This window comes from Urocampus carinirostris, chromosome 16 (genome assembly GCF_059441175.1).
Source record: "Urocampus carinirostris isolate Australia breed hairy pipefish chromosome 16, RoL_Ucar_1.0, whole genome shotgun sequence".
NCBI classification, from domain to species: Eukaryota; Metazoa; Chordata; class Actinopteri; order Syngnathiformes; family Syngnathidae; genus Urocampus; species Urocampus carinirostris.
The window spans coordinates 5,234,776-5,248,733 of NC_142364.1; the positions used below are offsets into that span (position 1 = coordinate 5,234,776).

At 43.2% G+C, this 13,958-nt stretch overlaps 1 protein-coding gene across 1 annotated transcript in view; it reads right to left on the bottom strand.

Annotated features, from left to right (window-relative positions):
* Positions 1–2,082: 2,082 nt before the first annotated feature.
* The window catches only part of loxhd1a (lipoxygenase homology PLAT domains 1a), an 82,100-nt gene continuing 70,224 nt past the window's right edge, over positions 2,083–13,958 (bottom strand). The window contains exons 34-42 of the mRNA XM_088319986.1: positions 13,664–13,849; positions 11,341–11,468; positions 10,623–10,740; positions 9,298–9,475; positions 7,124–7,309; positions 5,222–5,392; positions 5,018–5,156; positions 3,591–3,746; positions 2,083–2,787 (exon numbers count right to left, since the gene is read on the bottom strand). Coding sequence (XP_088176112.1) covers positions 2,307–2,787; positions 3,591–3,746; positions 5,018–5,156; positions 5,222–5,392; positions 7,124–7,309; positions 9,298–9,475; positions 10,623–10,740; positions 11,341–11,468; positions 13,664–13,849 — 1,743 coding nt within the window. The 3' untranslated portion in view covers positions 2,083–2,306. The remainder of the gene's footprint in view (positions 2,788–3,590; positions 3,747–5,017; positions 5,157–5,221; positions 5,393–7,123; positions 7,310–9,297; positions 9,476–10,622; positions 10,741–11,340; positions 11,469–13,663; positions 13,850–13,958) is intronic.

Here is a 13,958-nt window from a genome sequence, read left to right on the forward strand (position 1 = left end):
GACATTTGTAAGTAGAGGTACTACTGTAGTACGTAAATACAGATTTAAAATGTAAAAAACAACAACAAATGCCTGGATTTTGCAAACATTTAATTGTGCTTAGAAAATTTTACAATCTTGCAAAAGATTGGCACATAATTTTACCTGATCGAGTTGAATCGAGAAGAAATACCAACATGTAAAAAATACTTGAAGTATTTTTTTTTCCAAAGAAAAACAATGATTTTCTGAAATACTTAAAAAAAAATCTACGTAGACTTTTGGGACAAAATAACATTGAGAAGACGTACACAGGAAATGGAAAGTCTTTCAACAAATACAATACGTACGTACAGGGCCTTGCAAAAGTATTGCCCCCCATCCCTAAGAACTTTTTGACGTATTGCCATACATCAGGCTTCAAACTTATATGTAAAAAAACAAATCTTTTTAAGAATCAACGACATGTGAGACACAATCGTGAAAAGGAACCGCGAAAGAGACCTGTCTCGGTTTAAATCAAAACTCCAACATATTTATTCCTGTGTTTTTTACTTTGTTATCGATACTTAAATAAACCAACTCAGGTTTACTACTATATCCAGTGGCTTGCAAAACTATTAGGCCCCCTTGAACTTTGTGGCCTTTTGCCATATTTTAGACTTCAAACATCAAGATATAAAACTGTAATTTCTTGTGAAGCATCAACAATAAGTGGGACACAATCATGAAGTGGAACACACTTTATTGGATATTTAAAACTTTTTAACACATAAAAAAACGAAAAATTGTGTGTGCAAAATGATTCAGCCCCATTGATTTAATACTTTGTAGCGCCACCTTTTTCTGCGATGACAGCTGCAAGTCGCTTGGGGTATGTCTCTATCTCGTATGAGCTGAAAGTTTAGAGGAACGGCCCGATCTTGGTAGATTTGCAGTGGTCTGATACTCCCATTTCAATATTATTGCTAGCACTGTGCTCCTTGGGATGTTTAAAGCTCGGGAAATGTTTTTGTATCCAAATCCAGCTTTAAACTTCTCTACAACAGTATCTCGGACCTGCCTGGTGTGTTCCTCGTTCTTCGTAATGCTCTTTGCGCTTTAAACAGACCTCTGAGACTATCACAGTGCAGGTGCATTTATACAGAGACTTGATTACACACAGGTGGATTCCATTTATCATCGTTAGTCATTTAGATCAACTTTGAATCATTCAGAGATCGTCACTGAACTTCTGGACAGAGTTTGCTGCACTGAAAGAAAAGGGGCTGAATCATTTTGCACACCCACTTTTCATTTTGCACACCCACGGCGGCGCAGTGGTTAGCGCTTGTGCGGCACAGTTCATGTCATGGGAACCTGTCGTGGGTTCAAATCCAGCTCCTGACTTCCTGTGCGGAGTTTGTATGTTCTCCCCGTACTTGCGTGGGTTTCCTCCGGTCACTCCGGTTTCCTCCCACGTTCCAAAAACATGCATTTCAGGTGAATTGGCCGGTCCGAATTGTCCTTAGGTGTGAATGAGCGAACGAGTTGTCTGTCCCCGTGTGCCCTGCGATTGGCTGGCAACCAGTTCAGGGTGTCCCCTGCCCACTGCCCGGAGATGGCTGGGATGGGCTCCAGCCCCCCCGCGACCCTAATGAGGATAAGCGGTACGGCTAATGAGATGAGATGAGACTTTTTTATTTGTTAAAAAAGTTTTAAATATTCAAAAAAGTGTGTTCCACTTGATGATTGTGTCCCACTTATTGTTGATGCTTCACAAGAAATTACAGTTTTATATCTTTATGTTTGAAATCTAAAATGTGGCAAAAAGTCACAAAGTTCAAGGGGGCCAAATAGTTTCGCAAGCCACTGTATTTTTAGAGTGTGCGCAAAAATACAGTAATTAATTGAGCTGGGGCGGCACAGTGGTTAGCGCGTTTGCGGCACAGTTCTGAGGTCATGAGATCGAACCTCCAGTGTGGAGTTTGCATGTTCTCCCCGCGCTTGCATAGGTTTCTTACGGGCACTCCAGTTTCCTCCCACATTCCAAAAACATGCATGTCAGGTTAATTGGCCGGTCCAAATTGTCCCAAAGTGTGGATGAGTAAATGAGTTGTCTGTCTCTGTGTGCCCTGGGACTGGCTGGCAACCAGTTCAGGATTTCCCCTGCCCACTGCCCGAAGATAGCTGTGATGGGCTCAAGCACCCCCGCGGCCCGACTGAGGATAAGTGGTGCAGATAATAGATGGATGGATGGATAGTTGGGCGGGGTCAGGTCGGCCCAGACTGTTTTAGGCCCGATCTTACCTCACCGTATTTCACTCCATCCTCTTCTTTCAGTCAACTTAGTATTTGGGGTAGAGCACTCGAGCTATCTGTCCATCAGCCCTTTTAGCGTCCAGCCACTTCCCGCACAGGAAAATGGTGGTGACGCCATTGGCCGTGTTGGTCACCTCCACGCGATCCAGCAGCCAACCGGCATGCAGGCCCGAGTTGTCGTGCTCCACCCTCACCTTGTGCAACTCCCCCATGTCCAGCATCTCCACCAAGAAACGGTCGGTCCGTCCTCTCTCGAAGAGATTCCGGAACTTCTGCCGCAACCGCCGCCGACCCGAATCGCCGTTGGAGCCGAAAACGGTGACGAAGACGTCGGCGTCCGTGCCGGCGCCCTTCTCGTCGCCGGTGATCACGATGATCTCGTACTTGACCGGGACCAGGCTGCGGGCCTTGCTGGCGAAACTCTCCGTGGCTTTTGTGCACTCGAAGGTCAGGAAGTCGTCTCGTTTGGCGGAGAGCGGGACCAGGGCGTCGCACTTGAAAATGTACCTGAGAGGAGAGGAGGAATAGAGCGTAATCCTTTCAAAAAAAGTCCCATCGTTGAGTCAGGGAGGGCCGACGTTTCGTGCATGCTGTAGAAACGCCTTCGCCGGAGGGAACGTGATTGCCATGGTGACCAAGATTTTGTCAAAATTCTCAGGTCAAGTCAGTGTTTTTGCAATAAAATGTTACGCTCCAAGTAAAGTGCGCTTGTGTTTGTTTAGATCAGGGGTCTCCCTCCTGGTGCCCCCTGAGAACAGCTCGGGTGCCCTATTAAGAGAAAGAGAGAAAGGAGACAGAACAAGAGAAAGAATAGAAAAACAGCGTGCAAAAGAAAGAACGACAGAATAAAATAGAGAGAGAGAAACGAGAGAGAGAGAAAGAGAGAAAAGTAAAGATGGAGGGATAGAGAAAAAGAAAAGAGAGGGGAAGAAAGAGAAGAGACAGTGAAGAGAAAAAAGAAATAGAAAAGAAAATGGAGAGGAAAAAGATGAAAAACAAAGAATAAAAAGAAAGAGAATAATATTGGTCCAGTTGCTTTGTAAGTGGTGTTTGGGGCTGTGTGAACATCAAGTGGACATATTTCAAACTGATTTTTCTCTCGTGCTTCTCTGGGTGTTGTCTTGCGGGCTGAATTCAAAACCATATCATGCCCGCGGGTCGCACGTTTGACACCTGCGACCCGCAGAATCACTTCTTCTTTTTTTTTTACACACTCTAAAGTTGATGGCGGGACGTATTGAATCATCCACTGGCCTGGATCCGGCTCACGGGCCGTATTTTTGACCGTGTTCCTATAAAAAGATCCTTACTTGTTCCCGAGCTCTCTTTCAGTGACCACCACCTCCTCCAAATGCCAGTGAAGCTCCGTCTTGACCTTCTTTCCGTCTTTGGACGTGTGTCCCACGCAGATGCTGACGATATCGCCGAGGTTCTTGCTTGAAAACTCAAACTTGTCCGTGTTTCCTCTAGAAAAAAAGGTAGAAAAACACATTTTTTTTTTGTCTATTTGAATGAAGAGCAGTCTCATTTACCATGCTTTGTGGGTGTGACTTATTAGCTCTGCTGTTGCCTTTCATAACCAGCGTATTTATGATTCAATATTTGACAAAGGCACACATTCGTCATAGATCTAGCTTCCTGATTTTGCACTAAAAGTGCACCAGATCGATGCCTTTGATATTAAAATGTACAAATTTTTTTTCAAGGGGAGCATGCCCCGGACATCCCTAGACTGTCCACCTTCTAGGGTCTTACAAATTTTATGAGACAGGGGTGTCAAACTCGTTTAAGATGGGGGGCGCATTATAGAAAAAAACTCTCAGGGGGTCCAGACTAGTAGATTTAAAAGAAAGAGAGGGTGACAAAGAAAGAAAGACAAGAAAAGAGACAGAACAAGGGAGACAGAGTAGGAGAGAGAGAGAGACGGAGTAGGAGAGAGAAAGAGAGAGACGGAGTAGGAGAGAGAAAGAGAGAGACAGAGTAGGAGAGAGAGAGAGAGACGGAGTAGGAGAGAGAAAGAGAGAGACAGAGTAGGAGATAGAGAGACAGAGTGGGAGAGAAAGAATCAATAAAAGGAGCATAATAGAAAGAAAAAGAAAAGAGAGGACTATAGAGAGAAAAAAGGACAGAGGAATAGAAAGAAAGGGAGAACAGGATAAATAAAAAGAGTATGAAAGTGTGAGAGAGCAAGGGAGAGAGTACAATTGAGAGAAAAGGAAGGAAAAAGAAATGAAGAAAAAGACAAAGAAATAGACCAAAAAAGAAAGAGGGAATGATTGAACGAGAGAAAGGGAAGGAAAGCAAGAGAGAGAGGGTAAAAAAGAAGAAAGCGCAAGATATGGGGGAAATGGGAGAGAGATTAAGACAGAAAGACTGAAAAAGAGAGAGAAAAAGAGAAAGTAAAGAAGAAAAAGCGAGAGAAAAAGAATGAAGAAAACAGGAAGTGGGAAAAAACAAAGAGAAAGAGTGAGAAGTGAAAAAAAAGGGAAAAGAGAGAAACACAGTTTTCTTTGCTCTGTGAGTGGCGACACCCAGTGGACACATTGAAAACTGCAGCTTGTTTTTTTTTCTTGTCTCTACGTTGTCTCGCCGGCCGGATTAAATCCTGCTGGTGGGCCGCATGTTTGACACCTTGCTCTCCAGTAAAATCCTCAATCTTGCATTTCCATACTGACAGGTAGAAAAGACGACTTTTCGAGGTCTTGATCAATTCGAAGTCTCAAAGCAGAAAACCTACCTGAGAAACCTTCTCTTCTTTGCAGAGTTCTCCATCAAGAACTCCTTGGAGCGACCTTTCCTCCCCTCCAACACGATCCAAGCGTTCTCTTTGGTTTCGGCCCCCGCCGTGTCTCCGGTGGCCACGCAGATTTCGTACTCTTGGGTGGGAAATCCCAAGATTCAGTTAGGCGGGAAACCACACCGAGGGAAGCGAGTTCCTTACTGGTTTTCTCGTCCAGGTCCAGGTACTCGTTGTTGGCGCAGGCCAACTCTCTCATGATCTGTCCGTCGCCGTCGTTTTTGGCTAGCCAGCGATCGCAGGGGAAACGGAAGGTTTTGTCCATCACTTCGTCCTTCACGTCCATGTAGTCCAGTTGCCAGCCAGGAGCCAGACCTAGAACGCTCAGGAAAACCAGCAGGTAGAGCAGGGGTGAGGAACCTATGTCTTGTGGGCCATATATGGCTCTTTTCAAGAGCCATATATGGCTCGGAGATAAAATAGAACTTCATGAAGAGACAGTTGTCCTACAAGCTCAGGAGAGATGGCGCTATAATACAAATGCTTCGGTCCAGTATATATAGGACACCATTTTAACTACAGTTCGGGTGTCACACCAGTAGAACCCATTTTGACTGAAAATCACTACATAATCCTTTATATGGTGAAGTATTTTATACATTTGACTATAAAGGATTTTATACATTTGACTATAAAGGATTTTATACGATTGACTCATAATGCAATGAAGATTTTCACTGAGTGGTCTTGAGTTCAATGACAGGGCAGGCTGTTTCAAATGCAGAATATTTTGTCTAGTTCTGTTGATAACAGGATGCGCGATTGTGCTGACACAAAATGTTCCAGACATCAAGATTGTGAAGCCCACGTTGGGCTTCCTTGGCACACCCATGGGAGGAGCCGGCACACCATTATGCGGGGAGAAGATGGCCAATTGGAAAAAGCTAAAGGACTTCAGAAGAAGGCTTCCCACAGGCACCAACGTCACTAATTCGGCCGTTTTCGATGGAGTACGCTTAGTTAAATTGTTAGGGAAAATAAATCTGCCCCCGTGTAAAAATGTTGTCTTTTCCTGTTCATTTTCCCCTCAAGAAACGTGTGCTCATAAATTGTTGAATGTAAGTTGTGTTTGGTTAATGGAGTCAGATAACTAATTCGAACAATTTGGTAAACGGTACATTTTGATAATTAGTTCCAACAATGAAAACTCATTGAACAATTTGAATTCACTGTTGAGTCACCAATGAGAACGCAACTCTGAACAGCCTTCTCCACTGTTAAAAGTCCCTCATATATATATATATATATATATATATATATATATATATATACATGCAATGAGTGTTATGAGTAGATTTATAATAAACTTAATTTTAAAGTGTTGTTTTGGGCAGCATTAGCTCAGGAGGTAGAGCGCTCGTCTTGGGATGAAGAGGTCGCAGGTTCGATTCTCGGCTCCTCCTTGTTATATGTCGAAGTGGTTTGGGCAAGACACTGAATCCCTAAAGCCCCCAATAATCAGGTAGGCGCCTTGCATGGCTGACTCCCTATTGGTGTGTGAGTGTGTGTGTGAATGGGTAAGTATGAAGCACATTGTAAAGCGCTTTGGGAGGTCTTCATTGACTTGAAAAGCGCTATAGAAATGCAGACCATTTACCATTTTAGTTATATATTCTGATTATGAAATGAAATGATCTGCATTTCTATAGCGCTTTTCAAGTCAATGACTTCCCAAAGCGCTTTACAACGTGCTCCACATTTCCCAATAGCGGCCTTGCAGCCATGTTAGGCGCTAACCTGCATATTTGGGGTATTAGGGGTTCAGTGTCTTACCCAAGGACACTTTGACATGTAACACGGAGGAGCCGGGATTCGAACTGGGATCCCTTGATCCCAAGACGAGCGCTCTACCTCCTGAGCTACTGCCTTAATACTTTGGAACAACGGTTTTTTTTGCAATGAGTCGTCTTATTGTGTTTCAAGTTGTGAAAAATGGGGCAGGCAACTTTATGTCTGCCCTGGTGTCCGCTAACTTTTTCTCATGAGTTTCAGACACTTTATAAATCCTCGTGAAAGGGCTTAAATCCCCCTTGCCGCCCCTCTTACCGGTGTTATCGTGCCACACTCTGACTTTGGAGAGGTCTCCCAGGCTGAGGATGTCGGGAAAGCGGAACGTGTCCATCTGCTTGCGCTCAAACTTGTTGGATCTGTTGCACTCTTTCAATGCTAACGTCCCCGAGTCGCCGTTCTCCCCGAAAATAATCATCCAAACGTTGGCGTCGGTTCCGGCCCCTGAAATACATGACATAGTAAACGATAGGGATCTTGCATGCCACCTGAGGGCGCCAACTTGGGGAGTAAGGAACTGGGCATGCCCACCTTTTGTTATTGTTAATAAATTAGCATAAATTCCAACCTACAGAGCGCACCTAATTAAAGGATGTATGTGCAAATTTAAGAAACTTTGTATTTTTACAAGCCCAAAGATTTTTAAGCATGTCCGTTTCTCTCATTAAAAAACATCAGCGGGGAAATGTCTAGTACAGAAAAGTAACACATTGTGCCGCGAGACTCGTTTGTGGACTGCTCGTAGCTGTCACTCTTAATCAACTAACGCAGCAGTCAAAATTAAATTGGGGTTAACATATACTGTACTGTTAAGCAGAGTTGGGTAGGGTTACTTTAACTGGATTACTTTCAATTACTTTTGGATTACTCCAATACCAAATGTGGTATTAAAAGACAAAAGAAACTAAATATGGTTAAAATGACTAAATTTTGTGCAGGCTTGGGGAGTAACAGAATACATGGAACGGCAAAAATGGCTGTTTGGATTGATTTTCATTTTGTTTCTGTCGCATTTGATGTTCGTTTTGCCGGAGATCAAAGAGATCAAAGCCAGGAGAGAAAGCTTACCACGTGTTGTGAGTCATCATTTTATTCAGATATAGTTTCTTCTGTCTTTTATTAGCATATTTGGTATTGGAGTCATCCAAAAGTCATTGAAAGTAATCAAGTTAAAGTAACCCTACCCAACCCTGCTGTTAAGTAAGTCATTAATTGGATGTTTCTTTGCCTTCATACCACTGCTAGGTTCTGTTTTTACGACATTTGCAAAGAAGTCGGTGTCCATCTATCGATCAGTTATCCACACATTTTATGCTCAGTAGGGTCGCGGGGGTGCTGGAGCCCATCCCCAGCTATCATCGGGCAGTGGGCAGGGGACACCCTCAACTGGTTGCCTGTTCACAGAGACCGACAAGTCACTCGCTCATTCACACCTAGGGACAATTAGGACCAGTCAATTAACCTGACATGCATGTATTTGGAATGTGGGAACAAACCGGAGTGCCCAAGCAAGGGGAGAACATGCAAACTCCACACAGGAAGGCTGGTAGCTTGTTTTAAACCCACGACCTCAAAACTGTGGGACAGATGCGCTAACCACTGAGCTGCCGGGCCACCGCTTTTTTGTAACCATGAAGATGTAATTAAAAAAATGTTCAGTGGGAGGCTTAAGAACAAGGGTTTGAACCCCTTGTCTGAGGTCTTTCAACCCTGTTCTCCTTGCAAGTAAAATCAATCAATGTCTTCTTTCCTTATTTTAGAATGTCTCATTTAAACATATATGCTTGGGATTTCTTTGGGATACTTTAACACCTGTCTGGTGTGCAAGGGCAAATGGTTCCCTCTAAGCTTCTTCTTAGACCAAGGTACCTCTAGCAGCATCTGTTCGGTTGACCTGAGGCACTGAACAGGAGCATGATGGTCAAACATCTCACTGAGGTAAGGAGGGGAAAGGCCATTTATAGATTTAAAAACAAATAAAATAATCTCAATACTAACCCTGAGGCTGAGAGTGAAAGGAAGCTAGAGCAGGTGTAATGGATTCTCCACAGGGACAGTGGGAATCTCATTCATCTATTAATGTGTGTCACTAATTATATAAGGAGACATTTGGTTATCGAAGGGAATCGTAATTCGTGGGGCTGTTAACCGGCGCCCCATTGAATTTCTTCACTTTGACATTCAGAAGACTTGGCAGAAATCACGATGAGTCGGACTGCTCCTTGCTTCACCAGTGCTAAGCCAGCTGGTAGGCACCAGCTAAGGTGGCCCAGCTGGTAATAAGTGTTCAGAATGTAGAAAATAGTATCGGCTTGTAATCCAGAAGAGGTAACAGGTATTTGAGTGTAGAAAACGCTTTGTACATGAGGCTCTCAACTGTAGATACAATTTCTCCTGCAGAAAAACCACAGGCCACACTCAGGAAGACTCACCTGCGACGTCACCGGTCTTGACCTGGACGATGTAGGTGGTGGGCTCCACCATGGTCTCCTCGTCCACCACGGCCGCCATCTCGCAAATGACCGTCCTCTTTGGTCCACGCGTCCTAGAAAGCCATTCCTCATAGGTGAACGTCGACACCTCCTCCGAGGTCAGGTTGCGCATGGTCACCTGAAGTAATACATAAATAAATAAACAAAATGTTGGGCACAGACCAACTATGTGAGGGAAGGGAGCAGAGGGAGGCTCACCCACACTGACAGGGATGGCAGCGGTCGAACAATAAACCAGCTAACCACACTCTTACCATAAAAAAACACTAAAATTTAAAATAAGTTAAAAGAAATGTTGAAATATATTCCACGTGCCAGAGGTTTTGAGAAATTTAGCCTCAAGCTTGACCGATTTGGCGAGAGGAAAGTTTGCCTGATGCCGTGACTTCCTTCTTTGCCTTTGTGACTTTTTAGGTAGGTGATTGTGGCTTTTCCTTTCTGTTTTTTGTCCCGTGTCTTGCGGTTGATGGCTGCCAAAGGCTTCCAGTTTAATTTAGTCCAGGCTAGCATCGGACTAGCCTGCCGTGTCCATCGGTTTATTTCTGATTTGGTTTGGATTTTTTGCCGTATCCACTTTCCGCTGTTGGTTCGCGGTTAGACTGGCTGCTTACTGCGTGTTTTTGTTCGGCTAGCCTTTCGCGGATTGTCTGAAATAGCTCTCTTTAGCAGCCAGCTAGCCTGCCGTGTCCAATGGTTTAGTCCCAGATGGTTTCATATTTGTTGCCGTATCGATTTTTTGTTGTTGGTTTCCAGTTAGCCTGGCTGCTTACTGCATGTTACAGCCTCTAGTTTTCCGCCAATCGGTCCCATTTAGCTCTTTTTAGCCACCAGCTAGCCTGTCTGTTTATTCCCAGATGGGTTTGTGTTTGTAGCAGTAGCAGTGGCAGTCTTTCATTGTTGGTTCCCGGTTATCCTGGCTGCTTACTGCATGTTCCAATCGGGCAGCCTCTAGTTCACATTTAACTCTCTATAGCAGCCGGCTAGCCTGTTGTGTCCGTTGGTTTGTTTTCTGCTGGGTTAGCCCCTGTTAGATCTGTGTGTTTGTTTATTTTGCCAGTTCGCCCAATATTAGCTGCTCACCCTTTGTTCTAACATTACTACATCTACCTGCGACACCACACCTAGGCATTCTTCACAAAAACTACCAAAACTTTGCTTGAAATGGAATCGTAACCTCTTTGATTGATTAACACGTAGACCAATATGGTGACTGGCTTGCTAGGATGCTGTTGTTCCTCACATGATGTCACAGCTTTAGAACTTACCGAATCCAGAAACCAATCGGGTCGGCTGCCCGAGCCGTCGATGCGTAGCCTCATCTTCCTGAGTGGGGCGATGTCATCGATCTCCATGTTGAACGTGTCCTCCTGACCTCGTTCGAACCTGGAATTTGTGAGGAACTCTTTGACTTCAGTAGAACTTTGGATTTCAGTTTTACGATGACCCACGAGGTAGTCTGGTTATTCTAACAGTAGATCCCTTAACCACTAGGGTGTTAAGGGGACCATTTTCCTGTGATGTGTATTGGTCAAGTACAGCCTGGTGGCGCCCATCCCTCTTTCGGCAAACATATGTCATTGTAAAATATCTAGAACATTTTTCAATTTAATAGGTTTTAATTTTTTTCATTTGCGAAATAATAAAAATAGGACTTAAAATATTAAGACATTAATTTTTCTTATTTACTAAGAATGATTCCTAAAATAGTCAGTAAAATTAAAGAAATCTGTGTGTGTCAGAATCTGAAACTCCATATTCTGCCACCTTGGGGAGTGGCTGGAGAGTGCCCACCTGCACCCGATCATTCCAGCTCTTTATATGGAATGGCTCCCACAACAGGAGTGTTGAATTATTGCCATTATAACATCGGTTAGATTCTGGTTTGGATGTTTTGTTAGTGGTTTTAAAACTACCGGGTTGTTCTTGTTTGTTACTTTGTACCTTGGTTTCGTATTTGGAATAATAACACAGTATGTCTCTCACCGATCTTCATTCTTCTGCAGCAACATTTCTTCAGTGCTGCCGTTGGCGCCGAACACAGTCATGAAGATCTTGGTGTCCGTCCCTGCGTTTTGTACGTCCCCCGTGATCACCGTTACCTCGTAAATCACCTGTGAGGTGACGCGAGAAGGAAACAGTCGAGGAAAAAAAAGTTGAAGACACTTGAATCTCGGGACTTGGCGACCATAGCATGGAGGGCTCAGCTGTATGTGCTAAGTGCTAAAAGCTTCAAGCTAGCTTTTCAAAATGATCATTCAGGTTTTCCGTAGAAGTAAGATGGCAGCCAAATATGTCAGCTTCTCCCAAAAAATCATTTCAAGATTTTTTTATATAAATACACATTTCTGAACCTTCGAGTTATGTTTATGATATTCCAAAGTGCTTTTTCTAAGTGCAATACCCCGGTTTAAGGTGCAATACCCCGGTTCTAAGTGCAATATCTAGGTTGAGTATAGTTTTTATTAGACATGTTCTTGACTTTGGTTTTAAGACAGTAAGAAGAAGTATTTTTATTTTTCGTACTGTTAAATGTTTTTACATTGTTTTTTTTTCTTTATTTACACTTTGACAAAATATTGAGCAATGGAAAGTATTTTAGTTGTCATGTTGACTGTTACAGTTTTAAGTGCAATATCCCAGTTTTAAGTGCAATTTCCAGGTGCGGAAACGGTCCGCAATCAAGTGTCTTAATCGTGGCAAAATGTGTTAATTTTCTGTACTAGACATTTCCCCGCCGATTCTGCCAAGTTCTCTAAGTTATTCCATAGAGACAATTGGAATCCTGGTCATATATTTATGTTTGTCACTAATCATATACCAAAATATTTTGCTACCCAATGAAGTAAAAGTTACGCTGTTAACCCATGCTTTACTGAATTTCTTCACTTTGACATTCAGAGCACTTGGCAGAAATTTGATTAATAATGACTAATGCGCTAGTTGATTAAAATGGACAGCTGCGGAAACAGTCTTCAATGGAGTGTCCTTTTCTTGGCAAAATGTGTTACTTTTCTGTACTAGACATTTCCCCGCTGATTCTGCCAAGATTTCTTTATCACTCTATAAGGACAGTGGGATCATTGTTCATCTATTAACTGGTGTCACTAATTACATGACGAGTCATTTGGCTACTGAAGGGAGTCATAGTTACTCATGCTGTCTACCCCTATTTTATTGAATTTCCTCACTTTGACGTTCAGAGCACTTGGAAGAAATGTAATTAATATTGATTACTGCGCTAGTTAATTAAGATTAACATCTGTTAACACAGTCTGCAAATGTGTATTTTTCGTGGCAAAGTCTGTTACTTTTTTTACTAGACAGAATGAGCGAGCGAGTTGTCTGTCCCTGTGTGCCCTGCGATTGGCTGGCAACCAGTTCAGGGTGTCCCCTGCCCACTGCCCGATGATTGCTGGGATGGGCTCCAGCACTCCCGCGACCCTACTGAGGATAAGCGGTGCAGCTAATGAGATGAGATGAGATATCCCCGTTGATTCTGCCAAGATCTCTATCTTATTCCATAGAGACAGTGGGGATCTTGGTTATATATTTATGTGTGTCACTAATCATCTACCAAAATATTTTGCTACCGAATGGAGTAAAAGTTATGCTGTTAACCCGTGCTTTATTGAATTTCTTAACTTTGACATTCAGAGCACTTGGCAGAAATGTATTCAATAATGGCTAATGGGCTTGTTGATTAAGATTGACAGCTGCGGAAACAGTCCGCAATGGAGTGTCCTTAATTATTGCAAAATGTGATACTTTTCTGTACTGGACATTTCCCTGCTGATTCTACCAAGATCTCTATCTCACTCTATATGGACAGCGGGAATCTTGTTCATCTATTAATGTGTGTCACTAATTAGATGACGAGTTATTTGGGTCCTGAAGGGAGTTATAGTTACTCATTCTGTCAACCTGCTTTATTTTTTATTATGTGTGCATGGTTACAAAGAATGACAATAAAAGTAAATTCTATTCTATTCTAATCACTTTGACATTTAGAGCACTTAGCAGAAATTTAATTCATAATGACGAATGGGCGAGTTGATTAAGATAGCCAGCAGCGGAAAAAGTCTGCAAATGAGTGTCCCAATCGCGGCACGATGTGTTGCTTTTCTGTACTAGACATTTCCCCGTTGATTTTTTTTTTTATGCAAGAAATTTAAATTTGCGCTTGCTTCTTTTAATCAGAAGCCCTCTGTGGTCTGGAATTTATAGTATGATATTTCAATGTATGACGTTTTTGTTTTCAGATAATGGATTTTGGAAAAAGGACTTTTTTTGGAGGTCCATCACGCACTTTCTGGGAGATGCCAACAGCTTCGGCGTCCAGCACGTTGAAAACCCTGGTGGTCAGTCCGTCGCCGCGATCTTTGGCTAGCCAGCAAGCGCAAGCGAAGACGTATTTGACCCCTTTGGTCGGCACGGCAACGGAGAGTTCGTCCACCAGCCAGCAACTCTCCGGAGTGGCGCCGTCATGTCCGAGCTGCAAAAGAGGTCAGTGAAGTGTCCTCAAAATTGGAGATGGTGAGGACAAGTCTTGAAGAAGAGGCGGGTAGAGTAGCCAAAGATAAAAGTAATGTTACTTCAGAATA